The following is a 22,642-nucleotide window of genomic DNA, read 5'->3' as shown; positions in this document are numbered from 1 at the left end:
GAATCACGATTCCATGGCCTGCGTGGATTGCAGGACAATGAATCCAAAGGCAACCTGCGAGCAGGTCATGGAGCTTCTGGTTGCCTGCCATGTTACTCAGTGCACTCCACATGCCCTTTGCGAGGGAGCTTTCAGGACCGCTCCCAGAGTCACTTGAGCCTGTCATTGTCACGATCCTGGACTTCTTCAGCTAAGTACCACAAGAAGATGTGCAGAAAGTTGAAGCACTCTTTGACTTCTCTCAGTCGGTCCCATTCATTGGACAATGAGAGGGAACGATCCCTCAAGTCAAGGCCTCACTCCCAGGTTGTTCCTGTGGAGCCGGCGTATGATACTGGATCCAATCCTCCCTTCCCTGAGTTTCCTGGAGCTGGAACAACTCCTGCTAAACTTCATAAAATTCATGAGGCCATGAACCTCACTCTGGGCAGTCAAACCCCTCTGGAGGTCCTTTGGGACCATGCGTTAAGAAGGGACTCTGACTGGGGCTCTGTTGGCGGGTCTGCCCTCTGTACCCGTCGGGCCCTCAGGATCCGTCGATGGGTCTCCAGTGGAAACACAGCTCCACATTACTATGTTGGAACTGAGAGCCATCCACCTGGCACTGAAAACCTTTCTTCCGTCCGTCAAGGGAAGGCTGGTTTAGGTGTTCACAGACAACATCACCGCCATGCGTTCTTGCAACAAGCAGGGCGGGGTGGGGTTGTGGACCCTGTGTCAAGAAGGCCCTGTGTCTAGACATGGCTGGAACATCAGGGTATTTTCCTGGTGGTTCAACATATAGTGGGCTTTCTGAACTCCAGAGTAGATTAACTCAGCCATCGATGCCTTGTGGATCACAAATGGTGCTCTCCATCTGGAGGTGGTGCAAGGTCTCTTCAGAGATTGGTGAGTACCTTGGTTAGATATACTCACTACTGCAGAGAACACGCCATGTCATCACTTCTGCATGCAGGAGTTTCCAAGGCAGCCCTTGCTCGGAGATGCATTTCATCTTGACTGGAGCTCAGAACTCCTGTAAGCCTTCCTGCCAATAATGCTGCTGTCCAGAGTTCTCAGGAAAATCAAGAACAACTGGACCCAAGTCATTTAAGTGGCCCCAGACTGGGAAAGGAGAGTCTGGTAACCTGAACTTCTGAGCATGAGCATCTGTCCTTCGATCACGCTGCCCCTTCTGGAAGATCTCCTGTTGCACTAACAGGGCAGGCTCCTGGACCCAAACCTGCACTCCTTCCATCTACATGTGTGGAGATTGAACAGCGACAGTTGAGGGTATTTGATTTCCCCCAAAGTATGTGATGTCATCCTGGTACCTGGCCATCCCTCCTACAAAATGATTTGTGCCTGCAGATGGGACAGATTTATTGTTTGGTGTGCTGCCAAATCCATTGAGCCTCTGTCTACACCCTTGTCTTAAGTCCTTATGTTTGTTTTATCCCTAGCCCATCACAAACAAAGGGTTATATTCTCCCATTTCAGCTATCCTGCGGGTGCCAGATCAACCCTTTCTGTTTAATTCACCTTTTGTGACTCATTTCCTTAAGGGTTTACCACACATGTTTTCTCCTACATCTTTCATCATGCCCAAATGGGACTGTAATTTAGTTTTCACTTTCCTCATGTGTTCGCCCTTTGAGCCCATTCATAGCTGGCCGCTGAGACTGTTTACCATCAATACAGTCTTCCTTAAGGCTATAACATCTGCTTGGAGGGTTAGCAAATTACAGGAGCTTTTGGCCTACCCCCATACATAACTTTTTTCCTGGATAAGTTGGTCCTTAGGACCAGTGCCTCCTTCTTGCCGAAGGTGGTTACACTCTTTCACATTTGGCAGAGCATAACATTGCCTCATCCAACCAAAGAAGAGGAGATACTTCACTGCCTGGACCCAAAAAGAGTGTTGTCATTATACATTGATCGTACAAAAATCTTTTTGTGGGTTTTGGGGGAGTGAAGAAAGGAAAGGCAGTGCAAAAGAGAACCATCTGTAGATTGATTGTGCTCTGTAAAATATTCTGCTACGCAATGGCCAAGAAACAACTCTTTGAGGGCTTGAAAGATCATCCCACTAGAGCTAAAGCTGTGACCGCGTCCCTAGCTAGAGGATTTCCAGTGTGTGATATCTGTCATGCAGCTACGTGGGCATCACTGCACACATTTGTCAAACACTACTGCCTAGACAGTCAAGGCCAGCATTATGGGCATTTAGCACTTTCATTCCTCCAGGACTTTTAGTGCAACCAGTTCACAGACCAACCTCTGGGGAGAGAGATTGCTTTGGTATCTATTCTAAGGTAAGAAATTTGCAGCTAGACGTCTCTATCAGATGAACAAGTTACTTACCTTTGGGAACACTTTATCTGGCAGACACCCTATCTAGCCGCAGAGCCTTACGAGTTCAGTGTGCTGGGGTGGCATCTATACAGGAATTTGTATGGCACTTCCGGTGCAGACAATGCTGACAATGCCACGTGGAGCTGAATGATGCCACCTACTGAAGCAAGCGGGCTGCTAAAAATGTCTTGATCCAGTCTGATGACTGGGGAATATTCTAAGACAAGGAATCTGTGGCTAAATAGAGTCTCTCCCAGATAAGGCGATACCAAAGGTAAGGAACTTGTTATTCATGTCTATAGTCAGGGAAGAACAGGACTGAAGAAAGGACTGAACTCCCCAGCATAGTTGTAAAGTTATGCTCATAATAAACCTTCCATTTGTGACGAGAACATGGGTACTTACTGGGTCCGATAGCATGTCCGACAACATACATGATGATGCAGGCAATGCTCAAGTACGGCATCCATGACACGGTGGCCTGTGAATTTAAAATCAGCATTCAGTGATGAACAGTGCTTCTCACACTACCAGTTTCATTCATGCTATCAGGATTCCTGATTTCACCACTTGTGAAGTGACTGAGATCCAACTGTGCAATAGTAGGACACACTACCATATTTAGAAGTTACTATTATATCACAGCAGCTCAACCACAAGGTGTTCTCATGCTATTGTTGGAGGGATTCGGCACATACACAGAACTATGCACAGGAAAACAGGACCTCAGTGTATAGGGGTGTACCAACCTACCACATAAGTACCCAAAATCCCAAACCGACTAGCTATAGTGTCTCATTCGTTCTCCTCCAAATATCACGGAGCTACAAATGATTCGACAACCCAGAACACAACACTCCCGACTCTCTCAGGAATCACGGGACAAGACATACTCTTTCGCTCGCTCACTTGTACTTGTCCACAATGAGAATAGGCAGAGTCACTGAAATAGTTCAAAATGTTTATTTTAACTATCGTGCTCTACAATACAGTATACATGCTTCTACTAGCAGCAAAATGCATACACTCAGCACAGTTAGCATTTTTACAATTCCATAGAATACAAAGGAAGAAATCATTTTATAAAGACTGTGGAAGTAAGGGCATTTAGGCCTAACCACCCTCCCCTTGACTAGAAGAAGTTTATTTTATAAAAAGAAAGATCTCTTGGCTTTGACAGCAGACCCCATACCTTAAAGCCTGGATGTAAGGTTTACATCATAGGAACAGCGGAGCTCTTCTCCATGGATGGGCTTTCTCCAAGTGTGTTAAAACAACATGCAACAACGTAATATCAAAGCACGAGTCTTCAGTACTGCAGCTGTGTGTAGTATGTTATGTCTAGGTACTAGGAACTGACCAGAATAACAAGGGGCATAGTTGATTGACCTTGCACATCGTGTTCAGACTAAACTCCAGGAAAGGCAGAGAATGCGAAAGGCAGCCCATTCTCATGTGAAAGGCACAAACAGATTCTTGCAAAAACAAAGTCATGTAGTAACAAGCGCAAAAGCAGCATCTTGGCAGCAAAGCTCATGCTAACTTAGCAATGTCAACCATATCCCTAAGGGACACATAACACTATAACCCCATAGAAAACTGAAAGCTTGCCCTTCCTGCAATGGTGCTGCAGTTGCCTGAAGACCTCAGAAGGTCATTGTGTCATACTCCATGGGTAAAATATCATCCTTGTGTTCTATAGAGAAGGTTAAACAAAAAAAGATGAAGGGAGGAATGCTTGCAGTTTGACTAACCAATGGCAATTGCTTGGGATAGCTTTCCAAATCATTGTTCTTTTGCCCACCATGCCACACCAGATGAGACCCAGTTATATGCACATCAGCCTTGGTCCTGCTCCAATAGGAACAGTCCAGCCCAAACTAATTCCCTGGTCCTCTACAGACCAGAACACAGGCAACCTAAGACCGGTTTCTGGCTGTTTTGGCATCTTCAGTCGGGTGTAGCTTGGGTCCACTGCCACAGTGACCAAGGAACTCACATCTAGGCATTCCTTGACCACTTAAGGGTTACATCAAACACACAAAAGGTGATGGAAGTAATGCTTTCAATTTGATTAACCACTGGCAATCGCTCAGGTAGCATTCCAACCCATTGTTCATTTGCCCACTATGCCACCTCATGACATTGTCAGTGAGTTCTAGCTAGTATGGTTAATAAAATCAAAGACCCTCGACCTGCTGAAAAAAACTGGGGGCCAGATTTATCAACATTTGGCACAAATCAACACAGCCAGACAGCTCACTGACCTGTGCCGAATGGAGAGAGCAGGAATGCGCCATAATGAATTCCATATAGTGCATTACTGCACACTCTCTGCAGTGGTGCACTGTGGCTGCCAAGCACTAATGCAGGCACCCTTGTGCCATGGAGCAAGGTTATCTGCGCTGCAGGCAGGACTGTTTTTGTGCAGGAAGGAACACCTTCCTGCACTAAAACAATCCTCAGAGGCATTTTCCTCTTTGTACGTATACTGCAGGATGCAGCACATGTAAAAAGAGGAAATAACAGCTTTGTCCTTGTTACTCCTTCCCTGGGAAGGTGTAGCATTGTGACGGATTCTCAGGTTTACTAGTCTTATCAAATCTGGAAATGTGCCAAAAACCATGGGTGGATGTGTGGGAACAACTATGCTCCACACATGGAGAGCCGTTCCAACACAGAGAAACATGAGAGAGCGACTTGGAAATCCAGTAAAGATTTGAGATGGTATAAGACATGGCCTATGTAAGATAGTACAGAAACCCAATTAGTTTTGATGCAGCAATCCTCAGAAAAGCTTTTTGAGGATACCTCATTAAACAACAGGGGCCTCATTTATGAAAATTGTTGCATCGCTGGGGGAAGGCACGCTCTGGCAAGTGTTGGGGACACAGGAAGATCTTGGGCAGATGCACACTGTTCTCAGCCAGCTCTGTAGGATGTTTTCTCTCTTGTGCTCTTCAATCGAGGAACTGCAATCCTAATCTTGGTTTGCTCGGCCCGGGTCATAGTCATCTGATCTTGGTAGTATTTATCACACAGCTCTCCTCATGGTAGTGCCCTAGATAACTTGGCACCTGCTCTGGACTGAATTGGGATGGTTTCACAGCACACCACACAGGCTTCACCTTGCCTTCAGGTTTTAGAAGCAAATTATTTTCCTAATCAGGGAGTATGTTCCCTACTCCTGGAGAGACATGGGCCTGATTTAGAGTTTGGCGGAAAGATTACTCCATCACAATGTGACGGATATCCCATCAGTCTACTTGAAAGTGTCATAGGATGTAATGCACTTGTAACAAGGCAGATGGGATGTCTGTCACATTGTGACAGACTAGCATGTCTGCCACACTTTAAATTAGACCCCACTTCCTGTTTCTGGTGCCAGCTTTCCTCTCCATAAGTGTTCAGAGCTCTTCACAAAGACGTGGCTAGAGTATGGAGAAAGATGGCGGACATGTTTGGGGAAAGGAATGAAGCAGGGAGCAAAGCATATGACCAGGATTCCATATTGATTTGTTGTTGTGGAGAACACGCCGAGGACTCCTAACCTTCCTGTAAGGACAACTGATCAAACTAAAGGAAGGGGGCTTCAGGTGGAAGGTCCTCCATTATATACACATTCTATACACAATTTACATACAGATTACTCCTTAGGCAACAATCAAAGCACGTCGTTTCACAAATGAAAGCGTGAAAAGTGCTATATAAATACCAGTACAGTACAATACAGTACATTATCATGAGAACATAAGTGAACTTCGGAAGACACTGTCCGTGCATTAACTGTGACTTCCACTGGTTTGGAGATATAGCAACCTGTTATTGGTCAAAAATCAATCCTTCATTCAAGAAATATCTTGACACAAACCTGCAAATTAAGGGCCACGGTCAGCACCACAGAGGACAGGATACAGATGCCAAAGCCAGCCAGCAAAAGGATTCTCCGTCCAAGAGACTCCACGATGAAGGCCTGGAGGTGAGAGCAGAAGGGCAAGTTATCACTTCGGAGATGCCTAAAGTTGTCCATCACAATCAAAAGCACACAGTGAGCAAGAAACTAACTACTCTCATAGGAATAGACTCTATTTTAGACATATGCATTCTCATTGTCTCTTTATGGGGAAGGAGCAAGCAGGTGAAATATTTACTAGCTAGCCTTGTCAATTCCAGTAGCGTAACACAGGCCCCAGCATCCAGGCACTAGGCACTAGGCACTAGGCTGCAGGTCTCAGTCCAAGAGCATGGTCTTGAGTAAATGTGTGTATACTTGTAAAGCGCACTGCTGCCCCATCTCGGGGCATCCTGGCGCTGTATACCGCTGTGAAACCCATCCTGGCTTCCCCTGTGAGATGCTCCCTCCAGGGCGCCCCCAAGGTGAAGCCAGGCATCCCAGCGCTGTTGGGACCATTGTGGAGATTAAGCAAGCTATTGTCCAGAGTTGCAGAGTGGTACCCATGATTAGAGAAGGCACCTAGGAGAGAATTATCGAGTCCACGGACATTGACCTCTGCTTCAAGGTCTGCTGCTTCTAACCAGTGAGCCACACTTCTCCACTTCCTGAAGTCTGTCAACGAGGGTGATGTTCTAAGGCGGAGCATCTCAGCTGAAGCATTCATCTGGAGTTCGGTTAATGGAGAAGACGCTATTTCATGGATCCCTGTGCTTATTTTCCTTCATATCTGTTATAGAAACTCCGGTTTTCTATCCTATGAAATCAAGCTCTGCCCAAGATGGACACAAGATCAAAGAGACATTCACACTGAAACAATCTGTCTCAGGAAATGCACTCCAGTTTTAGATGGCTCTTACAGTACGCATCGGAAGGGCTCCTTCAAGCTCTTTGTTCAAGACATGCCTAAAAAACACGCTTTAACAATATTAAACTTCATAGCTAAGTACTTGTCCCTTGCATTAACATGCTTCGAGAAATCTATCTATTATCTCTGGAACCCTGTGCAAATTAGCATTTTTAAAGTACCAGTGACACCTCCATTTTATGTTTGTAAAGATCATGTGACACCTCCATTTTATGTTTGTAAAGATCATGTGACACCTCAATTTTATGTTTGTAAAGATCATGTGACACCTCCATTTTATGTTTGTAAAGTTCATGTGACACCTCAATTTTATGTTTGTAAAGATCATGTGACACCTCCATTTTATGTTTGTAAAGATCATGTGACACCTCCATTTTATGTTTGTAAAGTTCATGTGACACCTCAATTTTATGTTTGTAAAGATCATGTGACACCTCCATTTTATGTTTGTAAAGTTCATGTGACACCTCCATTTTATGTTTGTAAAGATCATGTGACAGCTCCATTTTATGTTTGTAAAGATCATGTGACACCTCAATTTTATGTTTGTGAAGACCCTGTGACTCCTCTGTCTTATGTATCTAGAAAACTGTAACATAATGTTATTCTGTCTTCTGACCAGTGCTTAGTTTGAGAACAAAAATACCTGCATGGGCCCAAAGTCGTTCTTAGGAATCCCACATCGGCGTTACTGAGTGTCATGGTGCACAAAAAACAAGTCTGCCTAGTCTTGATTCTACCTCATACCTTTCTTCCACCACCCATCACTCTTCATCTCACTCCTGCAGGTTCTTTTTTTTTTTTTTTGTTTAAGAAATTTTTATTGAGTTTTAGCAAAAACACAAACCAAGCCATACAATAATGTAAGTGAATATAATAAGTGAAAACAGGAGGCACTTGAGTTAATAAGGTTCTTTTTTTAATCCCTGCTTTCTCCCGTTGCAACTTTTCTGAGCTTTCTCTTGCTCTGGGTCAAAGTCTCATGATAAAAATGACGTCCTGCCTACAAACTTGAGGGCCATTGCCCACCACCTGCAACCACCGGGACAAATTGAATTGTGGTCAATTGTACCCACTGGAAAGTAACTTCATAACCCACCTTGAAGGACTTAATGTGCTCTACCAAGAACTATGTAATTAAATGTTTTAAAAAATGCGGTGCTTCCTGTACAACACCCTTTCGTTTCTCTGCAACGTTTCCCACCATTCAGTTTAAATGACTGCTAAATTCCTGTGCTTGCCTTTTTAGGTCTCGGTAACGAGAACTATTGTCGCCTAGTAAGCTAGCAAGGGACTACAGAGAGGTGGACGAGCCGACCAGGGTCTGTGGACGCGCACAAAGGCAGGCAGGCAGGCAGGCATGCGCCAGACACACACACAGACAGACAGACACACGCACGCACGCATGCATGCATGCACACACACACACACACACACACACTCTCACACTCTCTCTCTGCCGCCCCCCCCCCCCACTCACCGGGCTCTTTCCCTCCGCATCGGGTCAGTCACGGCAGAAGGCAGACTCGTGTCTTCTCCGGCGATCTTCAGCTGATGTGCACGCCCACGCTGCGTCGTGCGCGCCCACCACGCTGTATCGCGCCCGTTGATCCTCAGCTTGTTTACAATAGCGATCGTTTCTTCCGCTAGCACTCCGTGGCATCTCAGACGCACAGCAGGTAGCATTAGCACCTCTTGTTTTAAAATGCGTTTGTTTATCTAGGACGGACACGTTTACTGGTTGCTTGTTTTTTACCCTCCTCCTGCTTTAATTCAGCCGCTTCAAAGCCGAGCCAGTGACAGTCTGGTGTCTGGCAGCAGCGAGGATTGGATGCAGCAGGCAAGCCGGGGCTGGATACTTTCTTGGTTGTTTGGTTTTGTTTCCTCTGCTGGGAGTTTGGCGAGCAGTGAGCACGTTAGGGATTGTTTCTGCAGCAGGAGTAGCCCCAGAGAGGTAAGCGGCGCCCGCCTGCCTTCTCTGCACACACTCACTGAGACAGCGCCTGCACTGCCTTTTACTCCCTTCCAGGATGGTTGGGAATCATCTCTCCTGATCTTTTACAAGCACCAGTATATCTTCTTTCAGAGGCGTGTGGCGAAGCACCTCTCGATCCACATAGGCTTCAACTTGGCATCCAAATGTCTATATGTACATATATATTCCGCACACTTCTTGTTTTGATGTCTATTCCAATGAAGATTCCTCAAGTCATTATGGAGCTGTGTAGCAATAAATATAAATGTCCTTGCAAGAGTGTTAAGCTTGTATAATGATTTGTGAATTAAGATGTTTTACTACAGCTGTGCTTACTGCAATGATCCGCGATGTCAGTGCAGGTCTGCGCTGTACTATGTACCCAGACTGCATATGCATATATGCAGCATTTTTGTGCATATGCTGTAAACGTGTGGTCAATGTTTAATGCAGTAGTTGCATACATTCTGTATTTTCGCAATGTGTATGCTGCATGAAGTAGCAGATGTTATTTGCAGCAGTGTCTGCATACCATGTTATTTGTCTGATGATGCGTGCACTGACTGGACGCTTCTTCAGGTCAGTGAGTATTTTCCTGATCTGAGGTTGAGTGCTCGCTGTGGGTTTACTAGTCAGCTGTTGCATTCCATTTTAGCGTTTGAGATTGTGTAGTGGTTTTGCATTTGCTCTTTACGAAGATCTGACATGCAGTCGGTACTTTTTTGAAAGAGCACGCCGAAAATGCCTCTAAACATCAGATATTCAATCTAATAAAATATTGGTTTATTGACACATCTAAAAGCATACCCATATTTCTATGTTTACACCATGCGTTCTATAAGCAGTCTGTTATTGCAATCGGCTGTTGTATGCGTTAGGTATGATGAAGAGGATGCTATTTATTTATTGTAAATTGGATAATTCTTCCCGTAGTTACTGCACGCTGCTGAATGTATAGGTGCTCCCAGTCAGATGTTATGCATTTTATTTTTTTGTTTCAGATGTTCCATGCACTGGGCGATTTTATTTCTATTTTGAATGCTATTTTCTTTTCTGGTCGTGCATTTATTTTGTGCTGTGGGCGTTTTCTAGCGCGAGCAATGCTTGCACTGGCTGTGGTTAGAGCGGACATGGCATGCATTTCTAGTGTGAGTAGTGAGTAGTGAGTGCAGAGTAGTGAGTGCAGAGTGAGTGTGCATAGTGAGTGTGCAGAGTGCAGAGTGCGAGTGCAAAGTGCAGAGTGTGAAGTGTGTGTGTGTGTAGGATGAGCAGTGTGTGAGCGTGCAGGGTTTACAGTCTGTGAGCGTGTAGGGTGAGCAGTCTGTGAGCGTGTAGGGTGAGCAGTGTGTGAGCGTGCAGGGTGAACAATGTGTGAGCGTGCAGGGTGAACAGTTTGTGAGTGTGCAAGGTGAACAGTTTGTGAGTGTGCAGGGTGAACAGTTTGTGAGTGTGCAGGCTGAACAATTCCAATCCAAACCACATTACACACCACATGCATACACTCCATAATACATGGCTAAAAGACATTGCCATTTACAATGCCATTAGCTCTAACTCAAATAAATCCGAGACCTATTGCATTTCCAATGCTTGTTGTGAGGTGCTTTCCACCTATGTGCAGCTCATAGCCTTCAGCATTCTTGGTTTATCGCCACCAGAGTTGCTATCAGTGTTATTTGTTGTTATGCCATGTCTGTTGTCCTTTAAAGTATCTGTATTTTGTGGGCTTTCGCCGCTGTAACTGAAACAGATGCTGATGCTGTTCACAGGTGGTTAAATGCTTAGTGTATCCTATCTGCACAATTTACAGTTATGGGCTTGTTGAGTTCCTCCACTTTACCAACCCCAAGACCTTGCCACCAGCCAACAAAACAATGTGTCAATTATTTCGGTTGCCTGCTTGCTTCACTTGCTTCTTTGTTCAGCTCTACCTGGTTCCTTCTGTTCTTGTGTACTTAGATCTACTGCTACATATACATTTTTTACACCTTTTTAGTCCCTCAATTCTACATCTCCCGGTCAATGTAGATGGTACACAACACTGAACACTTGTCCTGCTTCTGCTCATTTCTTGTTTATCGCTCTTAAAGTGACATTGTCCACGGTCAGGTGGTATAGCCATTATACCTGCTCCCTCAAAGTAGCTTGTGATGGCATTTCTGACCATCTTTGATTTCTCGATCAAGTTCTATACAGCTTAAACTATATTATTGGTAGTTGTGTAGCACTATCAACCATCATTAAAGCAGTAGCACTTTCTTAATCAAGTTGCTATTTCATTAGGATCTGGGGTGCCATCAGTTTGTGAATGCTGTTTGTTAGTGTATGGGCAGGTGACTTTAGTACAGAGTTTGTTCAATACTTCTAAGGAATTTGTTTGTGGATCTTAGTATGAAAGTTAAATTAGTCTGATCTAAAATAGTCTTTGTAGTATGTTGTATGGCTCGGTGTGCCAAAGGACTTCTAGTTTGTTTTTTTGTATTGTCAGTCACAGATTTCTGTTCTTTTGTTAGGTCTCTCCTAGAGAGCTCATGCGCTGTCTCACGGACCTTTTTCCTATCACTGGGCGTAGAGACTGCCCATTGATTACCATTGGTTGGCTTAATTTTCACTCTCATTTGCTTGTTTCTTATTGGTCATCTTCCGTAGGCTTCCTTCCTCTTCACATGTTAAAATCTTCACCTGGAGCATGGACACACTATTTGTGCCCTGCCACTGCCAACTTATTTTAGCGCTTCTTTTTTCTTTGGGGTTAAGCACTCTGCCAGAGTGCTTCTTTGTCACCCGTCTCTCTTGCCTACTTCTCCTCATCTTTCTCCCCTGTGTTGCTGTTTGCCACATCACATCCTCCCTCCCCTTGTTATTGCTTACCCTCATCAGCTGTCCCTCCCCAGTGTTGTTCTTTGCCCCCACCCCCGAGTCCTCCCTCGCCTGTGTTGCTGCTTTCAATACCCCTGCCCTACCTCCCCCTTGTTGTTGCTTTCCCTCCATAACAAAATAGGGGCTATGAAGCAGCTGTGTCACACCACTTTTTTCCCCACAGCCTCCATTGTCCATGCTGTTTCCTCCCTGCCCTACCTGTTGTCTCCCTTGTGCCAGCAATGAAAACAAGCATTGGCAAAGCCAACAGGTCTCGCCAATGTTTATTAGACATGTTGTAGAGCATTGTGGCTGCTGTGCAGCATGACTAAAACTTATATGAAAAAAAGCGCTAAAAGGTGTTTTTTCTTTACCTTCCCTCATCATAACTTTGTGTGTGTCTGAGATGCTTCTGATAATTATAATGTGTAAGATTCTCACGAACACGAGAATCTTAATGTGAGTTACACATAAAAAAAATTGTATTATGTATGATTCTCAAAAACAGAGTGTGTGAGATGAACATGGGCATCAGACAGGGCATGAGGAACATGGTGGGTGAAATGTTCACAAATGCATGGTTGAGTTGAGTTGAGTTGAGTAGGGATTTGTAGAGCACATAGCTACCCTCGGGCATCCCAGCGCTAACACGACCCTGTATTCCAGAGGGGGGGGGGGGGCGGTAAGGGAGACGGGGTTTTAAGGCAAGAGCCAGGTTTTTAATTGTTTACGGAATGATAGGAGGTTGTGTTCTCTCCTCATGGCTACTGGCAGGGTATTCCATAGTTTTGGCGTGTGAGATGTGTACAGACACAAGAGCCAATGCGTGAAATTTGTAGGGTCATGAGATGCCTAGTGTGTAGCGCTCACTGACACGAGAACCGAGCTGACCATCCAACCCTTTTCCATGTGATCTGTGTTAAAAACAGATGCTTAAGATATGAAAACTTCACCTACAGAATGGAGTACTTTTAGAGAAAATAACCCCTTGTGGTCTGTTATTGTGAATCCAGAACGCGAGAGTTGCACCCATTTGAATGTAAACGACAAAGCAATGACACTTAGGGGCTTATTTACAAGCCCCTTGCTGTGCCGGTACGTCATTTTTTCCCATATTAAAAGTGACGCAACAAGCCCATTATTATGATGTACCACTGCTATATAGACGTGCAACCCTATGAGTTACCCAGGACACAGGTAGTTATTTCATCGAAGATATTTCAAAAGCATGGAGAGTGGTAAGCAACAAAGCGTTTTTACGCAGCTATAGAAGAGAAATAAACAATACATATAATGTCTTAGTATCCTTAAAGCACAACTACATTGTTTAAATGGGTTCAGATTCTGAAAATAATTCTGTGTTTGTTCGTGAAATGAGCATCATTTTGTTGTGCAGAACTTTTCACAAATTTTGCAGAACAACAAAATATATCATGCGCGTACAAATGCAGGGTGTGACTTACAAGCTGTCTAGGGTCTGACCAGTTGCCCATCCCTTTCAAAGCAACACAAGCCTTGTGCCTTTTGTTGCAGCCACCCGTGGTGACAGGGAACCCATTTTAAGTGAGGGAAGATGAAGGAAAGACATAATGGCTGATAGGATACCTCAGCAAGTAAACGCTCGCTGCTGAGAATGCAGTTAATAGGGAGAGGATGTGACCAGAGCTGACGACCACGTCACTGGGAAACCAGGTTGATAAGGTGGTGGTGCCTTTGCAAACAAAGGTACACAAACCAGCCTCTGTAGTCTGCACAATCACACATCACTCACTAGGTATCTGATATGTTATGGCCTGAGCTGTTGGCTTTTAGAACCACGGGACCAGGTTTGAATCTCAGAAACATCTTAACACCCTGTGATTCTGGGCAAATCACTTAATCTCATCCCCTTTTTAGATTTTTTTAATTAAAAACAATAGATTGTCACCATAGCGACAGTGCAGGTGTGCTGCCTTCAGGCAAGACCTAAAAAGTGTTATGATGTAGCGAGCACTGGCCACATTATAGGGCTTTTTAAAAAAAACTCTCAGCCATGCTGCATGACAGCCGCGCTGCTGTACAACATGGATAAACATTGACAAAGCCAATATCTCTCATCTCGTAGGTGAGGCCTATTAGCTTTGACAGTGCTTGTTATACTGAGTGCAAAATACCTATTGTGGAGTAAGGTGAGCTTACCTGGACTAATAGCCTGCCCACCGATTACATTTGTCATTCTCATCTGTTTGCTTTGTATGCAATGAATTTCCGCATTAGAGCTTGTCAATCTTGTGTTTGCTTCTAACCTCGAGTTTAGCCTCTTTGTCATCTCTCTCATTGGCTGACTTTTATTCCTTCCTCTGCTGACTTTTAGAAAACTATTTTGTTGTTTTAGTCCATGTTAGTCCATGTGTTTTTCCAGCGGTCTCTCTCATCTGCGTGCTTCTTTCTCTCTTGTGTGTTTCTTTTCCCCACCCATGCTCATGCTCCTCTCTCTTGACAGTGTGTTTTGCGGCCCCCAGTCTCCATGTTGCTCTCTCGCCTGTGGGCTTCTCTCCTCCAGCCCTACTCATATTTCTCTGGCCTGCTCGTGTGCTTCTCCGCCCACCCTACTGTGTGTTCTCTGTCGCTCAGGTGCTTCTCCCTTTACCCATGTGTTGTTCTTTCGCGTTGGCTTGCCCGCCGACATGTAGGTTCAGCTCCATCCCTCCCTCCCTCCCTCTGAGTTGCTTTAACTACCGCTGGCCTTCCCTTCCTCCTTCCATGTTGCTTTAGGTCCTGTCCTACCAATGTGTTGCTTTTTAAAAAAAAAAGAATTTGTAGTACTTTTTTAAAACTTGCGGATCCATCTCAGATCTTTAAATAACATTTTTTAAAATGGCACCCATGTAGATTACTAATAGACATGGCTGCAGTGGCTTTTTATTTTTAGGTCTCGCTTAGGCAGCGCATGCGCTGTCTCTTCGAGACATCGAGTATATGCTGTATGGGCTTCAGCCACGCCCCTCACTTTTCATAACTGCCTTTGCGTGTCTTTTACAAACCGGTGCTTTTGAGTGGTGAATCTGTCCCATTTGTTCCCCCTTTTGTGTTTTTGTTCGGCCCTTTAAATGTCTTCTTTCTCCTGTGTGCATTTATCTTTTTGTTTGTGCACTCTTTTTCTTGTTGCAGAGTGCCCATGTTTTCTGAAGGCTCAATTTTTTGTTTGTTGTTTTGTTAAAGCTTGCGTGCGAAGTGTTGCAAGCTCTTGTTTTCTAATATGCTATATTTGTTTAGCAAGGCTTTCCTATGTGTACAGGGTTTTTGTAATTTATGTTCTTGTGTAATCTCAATGTACTTAAATTGTTTAGTAGAGCGGTGTTGTGTTGACAGTGATTTTGTTTTGTATATGTCATGTTGCTAAAGCTTGTTGGAGTGTATTTTTTTCAATGTGCTTTATTTGTTTAGGAAGGCTTTTTTTGTGTTTATGGCATTTGTGCTTTATTTCTGAAGACTTCTCCGTGTTGATGGTATTTTTTAAGCTGGGTTTGCTGTTGGGAATGATAGTGCATGTATTTAGTTGAAGACGGAACACCACATAATGTGGTGCAGATCGGCAGCTGCCTATATACAGCACACAGTGTACAGCCTCAAGCCGCTTAATACACAGTCACAAGTGCCACACAGTGCAAGGTGGGTTTTTCAAACCCTCGTCTGGGGGACTTCAAATGTAACTTGCACATCTTGCTTTCGCTTGGTTGTTTGATAACCTGCCGTGAAAAAGTTCACATAAAGCCGGAACATTCCCGGGTTGGCCAGGTCACTGTTTACCAAAACATCTGGTGCTTCTAGGTTTGTTGTGGACAAAACGTGCTCAGCCGATGGCTGTAAATCATGTTCTTATCTCGGTTTTTGTCCCGTCCCCAATCACCCTCCCTCCTGCTGAATCAGCTTGTGTGTGCACATTTGTTTAATTTATCATTAGGTAAAAAAGCAAAGATAAACTAACTTCATTTTCCTCCATGTTTTGTCACAAACAACACTGAAATATGCATTAGAGAAAACTGTGTTTACAACTTTCCCTGTGATGTAAGCTGCCGAGGTTTATGTATCCCAACCTTTTATGTCTAAGCAGTAGGTCCTGTTCAGGTTGATAAAATGGAGCGATAGTAGCTCCTAAGTTTTGCAGCATAGTTCCACGTGTGCTGTAACTAAGCAGACACGTAGCAGGAAGAACTGCCAACTTCACATCAGCCAGAGCCCAACCTTGCCCCCCCGGTCCCCACCGGTTACTGATTAATCTCCGTAACAATCCTTATATTAACTTTGGAAAGTCAACTCCACCTCCCTCACTTATACACAGAGAGTGCATGACTCTGGCACCCTGTTTGAGGGGTGGGGGGGGGGGGGGAGGGAAACATTTTACAAAATATTACACAAAAAAAGAATTGGCTTTTAAATAAAGGTGTTTAGATATTAACCATGGCAGTAGAACTCGCGTTATCTACTTCGGGATGGTGAAGAACGGAGTATATCTCCCCCACTGCTCTCCAAGCCCACACACCCATGCAGACCCTCTACTAAACGTTCAGAGGACTCTCTTTCTTTCTCTCTCTCACTCTCAAATACACAACCGGACAAACGCACGGATTCACAATCCAAACACACATGAATGTAATCCATATCTCACTGGTATCCAGTTAAACAAATTGCATTGAGTTACACGCACTCCTGTAGTCTCACCCCACACTGCCTTCAAGAGCAGCTCATACACTTGCACACACACTCACTGGTCTGAGGAGCTCCACACATTCCTGCAGTTTCAACCTGCTACCGCTGTGGACAAGTCCCATCCATTCCTTCAGTCATGCGCTCCCCACTCTGCTGTCAGAAGTTACACACACTCCTACAGTCTCTCCTAATCAGGCTCTCGGGATTTAGACATCCCTGCAGTCCCTTCCACACCTTGGTCTCATAAGGTACACATATTCCAGTAGTGTAGTGTTTCCCAAACTTTGTGACCCGAAACGCGAAAGTCCAAACAATAAAGATGCCTTTAAAGTCTGTAATTATCGTGTCACTTTGCACATTTTCTGCCATCGCCATTTTGAGGTTCCACATAAAGTCAGTGGCTGTGGGCAGACAAAAAGTGGATCAATGCGTTTTAGAGGTTTTAGCACAATCGAGCACTGACCAGTATTTACAAGAGCACATCCTACTCAGAGCATAGGGTTCTGGTAAAGATTGCCATCTATCTGGTCATTTGTTGGATTTTTTTCTAGAAATACTTCCACTACTTGTTTTTAGTCATTTTCAAAGTTCAGTAATTTATTTGTGATGTTAGAGCGTAGCTATTAAACTCTTCTACTTAGACTGCACTTTCTCAGTAATGTCCCAAAGAATTTTAATTTTAAAAAAGCGTGTTGTTATTACCAAAATAAGTTGTGTTTATTATATTGAGTTCAGAAAGTTGAAAAAACGTGGCTGAAAACACTGAGATTGGAGCAGGTGACCTGAGATTATCACTCAAAAAACATACTCCAAAATGTCAAATGCATTACCCGATAGATATCAGTGGGTTCTATATGGGTGCAATAAGTAATGCAATTTCAGTGAATTCAGTACTGGCGCCCCTGCAGAAGAACATTGCTCAAGCACGGTCATGGTTGGGTGTCTTCTTGTTCTTGTTTGCAGGGGCATAGATTTTGGTGAGTTGTTTGGGGTGTCACACCCTCCTACAAAATTTATTCTGTAGTAAATAGTCGGGTACAAGTGCTTTCAGTCGGCTAATGTGAAGTGCCTGTTGGATTTCACCTGGGATTTTTACATGCTCACACTGACAAAAACATACTCACTCTCTCTTGTCTTTGTATTTAAGGCCTTACATTTTTTTTATTAGTTTGAAGAATATTGCGTTTTAAGTACACCTAACAATTTGCACTCCTCTCTTTCCACTGCCCCTTATGCCCCACTCATGTCCACCTCCTCATATAGGGCCAGATGTAGGTAAATATCATTTACCGATTCTAAAATACCGAATTTTACTGATTCGGTATTTTAGAATCGGTAAATGATTTGTAGCTAATGATTCGGTAAATTTGACCGAATCGGTACAAATCGGTAAATATCGATTCGGTATTTACCCCTTCGGTATTCCCCATTCATTCGTATGGGCCTGGAGGCCCATGGGAATGAATGAGAATTACCGATTCGGTAAATACCGAATCTGTAAAAGAGGGTAGACTTTCAAGGGTGGCAGGGTGTCACATTTACACCCTGTTGCACCCCTGTATAGTGCATGGGTGCACATGTGGCACACATACATGAACTAAGGGCATGTATGTCTGCCACATGGCACAGTTGAAAAAAGTACAAAATTGCTTTTTTTAGGGTTTTTGATATTTACCAGCAACTTGTAGTTGGTGGTAAATAACAAATCCTTACCAAGTGAAAAGCACTCACTTGAGTGCTTCCTACATTAAGGATTCGGTAATTTACCGAATCGGTATTTAAGAATTCGGTAATTTACAGATTCCTTAATTTACCGATTCGGTAAATTACCGAATCCTTAAATTGGGCCCCTACATCTGAAAAGCCTAATACCGGTCGGTAACGGCCGAAATTCGGTAATTTCGGCCATTACCGACCGGTATTAGGCTTCCTACATCTGGCCCTAGTGTTTTTTAACAAGATGTTGCAGCGTGATTGTTGGAAAATCTGAAGTTCACCCTCCCCTAATCATCCTAACCAAGATGCGCACCTGCTTGCTTGTCTTTCTGTCTCCCCTGTGCCCTCCAATAATGGGGCAGAGAGCGGGGTCAATCCTGCAGGGTGACTTAAGAGCATTTTGCATAATTGCCTCCTCAGGGAACGGCTGTATTAAACACTCCTGTCCCAACAATAGCTGTACACAGAGACACCTTGCTGTGCTTTTTAAGATGCAAGCTGTAATGGGATAGTGTGTTGATGAATTGCAGTGTCTGTGCCACCCAGCAGGGTGTGTGCCTCCCCGAAGGGCGGTTGACACCTCAGCATCGCAAAGAATAATTAATCATTTTGTTGTTGGTTGCAATTGTTATTCCCTTAAGTCAACAACATTTACACACACAGGCCCTTGTGCATTGCCTTTCTGTGCAGCGCAGTTCTAAAATACTATTGTTGTGTGTATTAAGTGCTACAGTGGAGAGGTGTGGCTCACTGGTTAGAGGCGGCAGACCTGTAAGCAGAGAACAGCCCGGGACCAGGGTTCAATTCCCGACGCGGCAGGGTCTTGGACCAGGGTCAACGGACTCGATAATTCTCGCCTCAGTGCCTACTCTAACCAGGGAACACACTCGGTAACTCTGGGCATTAAGCTTGCCTCATCTCTACAACGGCCCCCCACAGATGCCGGGGATGCCTGGTTTCACCCTGGAGATACCCAGAAAGGGACCACCTCACAGGGAAAACCAAGACGGGTTCCCCAGCGGTCTACAGCGCCAGGACACTTGGGTAGAGTAACAGTGCGCTTTACAAGTATCCCACATTTACATTTACAGAAGTTAACGTAATGTAGCAGCACTAAATACATTCGTATCCGGGCTCATAAAACCCATGTTTGGAAAATGCAAGATAGTGCAGTAAATGCTACAGCTGATATCACCACACAATAGAGTACATGCATCGTCTCTGGAAGAAGCAAAAGGTAAACTTATTATGTTATGTTATATGGATTTATACAGCGCACAGCTACTCCCATGAGTGTTCCGGCGCTAAAAGACACACAGCACCTACTGATGAGACCTATGCAGATTGTTAGAAAAGCCAAGTCTTTAATTTGCAGCTGCAAGCCTGCTTTATTCATGGGGGCTTGAATTGACTTGATTTATCTTATTGAAAGTGATCTTTAAGCAATTTCAGCCCCCTCTCCACCTCCACCCAAATACTGGGGGAGGGTCTTCTTCTTAACCGAGGCTCAGCCAGGCAGCACAGTATAAACAGCAGTATCTTAGCACAGACTAGGAGGGAAAGTTACCACATCACTTCACCGAAATCATTTCAGCCGAGCGTTTTTTTTGTTTACATTCATCCATCCCCACCACTACTAACTCAACCATTAAATTGCCCATTTCCGCTCTATTATACTCTTCAAGGCCTTCCCCTTCCCCTAGCCCGATCCAGATACAGCTTCCCGGTTCTCTAATCTCTATGCTACTTATTTTTCACCATTGCCCCCATCTGGTGTACCCTCCCTGGCACCTCCCTTGTTTTGCTTAAGAAAAAACCCGCTATAATACAAGCAAAGGTGGCCGGGTCATGGCCCTTTTTTTATTGCTATTTTTGTTCAACAGTCATGCTCTCCACCAGCACACTCCACTCCATGCCACATAATTCCAATCAGCATAATTCCGCTCAATGTCACACAGTTCCAACACACAATTCAACTCCACAAATTTCCATTCCACATCACACAATTCAACACCAAAACGCATAATTCAACTCAACAACACAATTATACAACACACCCAGGGACGGACTGGCTACCAGGCAGTTGTGTGTGCTGCCGTGCTGGGGGCTAATTTAGTTGATGGGGACCTGCGTGTGCAAAACGAAATTCGTTTTTTTTTTTTATTTCAAATCGCACGCAGGTCCCCATCAACGAAATAAGCCCCCACCACAGAGAAATTAGCCCCTAGCTCCACAGCACACACAACTGCCCGGTAGCCAGTCCGGCCCTGAACACACCACGTACATCCAATCCACATCACAAAAATCCACATCATACCAAAAAAAGCTACAGCACACAACATAATTAAACTCCACTATATACCACTCCACATCATACAATACCATTCCACATAATTACACTCCACGACACACAGCCCCCTCCATATAATTCCAATACCACATAATTATTATCCACATAATTACACAACACAAATCCACTCTACACCACAAAATTCCACTACTGACAATTGAAACCTAACCCACATAATTCCACTCCACACCACATGCATTTCCATAGTTGGGTTAGCATCAGATTGTTACAGTCCTTGTTTCCTTTGCCTAGCCTCGCAGTACCATCCCCACTACCTTCCACCCATTGCTGCGTTTTCTGCAGCTCAAAAATAAAATATTTAAATATGCCTCAGTAACCTGCCAACACAGGCAGCAAAGCTCAAGAAGCAGGAGCGATAACTCAGAATAGCATATGGATATCAAATAGGTGACATGCAACTAAAAAGTGTCAAATTGGCTATCACTTTCCCAGGGATATGTATATTAGGACACAGGTACACACACCCGCTTTATGTTACAATTTGCAGCATTTGTTATCCATCCATCAATTATCCCACCCATCCATCCACCCACCCTCTGTCCTTCCAACACCTACTTCCGCCCATCCGTACATTCATTGTCCTTCTAACACACTCCTCCGTTCATCTGTCCATCCACGCTCCCACTATCCTTCAAACACCCAACTCTCTCCATTGGTCCACCCACGCACTGTCCTTCCAAAAATCATCTACATCCGTCCATCTTTTACTCACTCACTGTCTTTCCAACACCCACCTCCATCCGACCATCTATTTCCCATACAGGTGTATAATATGCAAATATAGATATATGCCTAATGGGTATTAAAAATATATATATTTGCTAAATAATAAATACACATATCAACAATTTAACTAAACACACTCATACACAAGCAGGCACACACACACACTTGCAGACCCCAATTGTGTTCAGTACATTCCATAGTCAGCACTACAACCTTTTCAGACTTTGGCATCAGCATATTCTGATGTTGCTGCATGCTGAAGTCGACATATCTTGACAAAGCCATATCTTAACATCAGCATATTTTGACGTCACCCTATCTTGACATTGGCTTACCTTATTATTGGAGTCTCTTCATGTCTCCATATCTTCACATCAGTATATATCTGGATCTACACATCCTAATATCTATTCTGTACAGCTCTCACCCCTATGTATCCACCATGCCACATAATTATACAACACAAATCCACTCCACACCACACAATTCCCCAAAAAGCAATTCCACAACAATTCCACTACACCCCACATACATCCACTCCACCCGAAACCAAAACACATGGGTAACAGACATTGTCATTTACAAGGGCAATAGCTCTAACTCTCACAAATGCGAGACCTATTGGCATTGCAATACTTGTTTTCTTTAGCCATGCTGCAAAGCATCAGTGATGCTGTACAGTGCAGACAAAAACCCAAAAGACAAGACCTATGGGTTTTGCAACTGCTTGTTTTAATAGTATTTGTTAGTTGTCTACTGCTCAGTCACTCAGGGCACTTGTTATATAGACATCACAAACCCGTTAGGTAACTATAATACAATGTTGTGCGCTTTTGTGTGTGGTTTCCTTATGGAAGGTTTTTCTGAGTGTTTCTGTGGGGTTTGTTGGTCTGTGACTGGGTCATTGATTTGGCACACGTTAACACTATATGCTTTAGCGCCATGCTGTGTACACAAGGCTGTCAGGGTTGTTGTATGTAGCACAGTGATATTAAAAGTATGATATTCAAAGTATAATATTCAAAGTATGGTATTCAAAGTATGGCCCTCTTGACCTTTAAATGCAGCCCCCTGGTGAACAGTAGCACGAGCTGCTGTTTACTTGCTAAACACTAATATTCAGAATAAAAATAAAATAAACAGACAAGCATT

The 22,642-nt window shown here is 44.0% G+C and overlaps 1 protein-coding gene across 2 annotated transcripts in view; it reads right to left on the bottom strand.

The window, feature by feature from the left end:
* LOC144754479 (solute carrier family 2, facilitated glucose transporter member 5-like) overlaps positions 1 to 22,642 on the bottom strand; it is a 133,795-nt gene that overhangs the window by 12,060 nt on the left and 99,093 nt on the right. For both annotated transcript variants that reach the window (XM_078642306.1, XM_078642307.1), the window contains 2 exons: positions 6,206 to 6,307; positions 2,740 to 2,815 (listed from right to left, as the gene is read on the bottom strand). In XM_078642306.1, the coding sequence (XP_078498432.1) occupies positions 2,740 to 2,815; positions 6,206 to 6,307 (178 nt within the window). The remainder of the gene's footprint in view (positions 1 to 2,739; positions 2,816 to 6,205; positions 6,308 to 22,642) is intronic.

The sequence above is a fragment of the Lissotriton helveticus genome, chromosome 5_1, assembly GCF_964261635.1.
Source record: "Lissotriton helveticus chromosome 5_1, aLisHel1.1, whole genome shotgun sequence".
NCBI classification, from domain to species: domain Eukaryota; kingdom Metazoa; phylum Chordata; class Amphibia; order Caudata; family Salamandridae; genus Lissotriton; species Lissotriton helveticus.
This window is presented reverse-complemented; position numbering and strand designations above follow the sequence as displayed.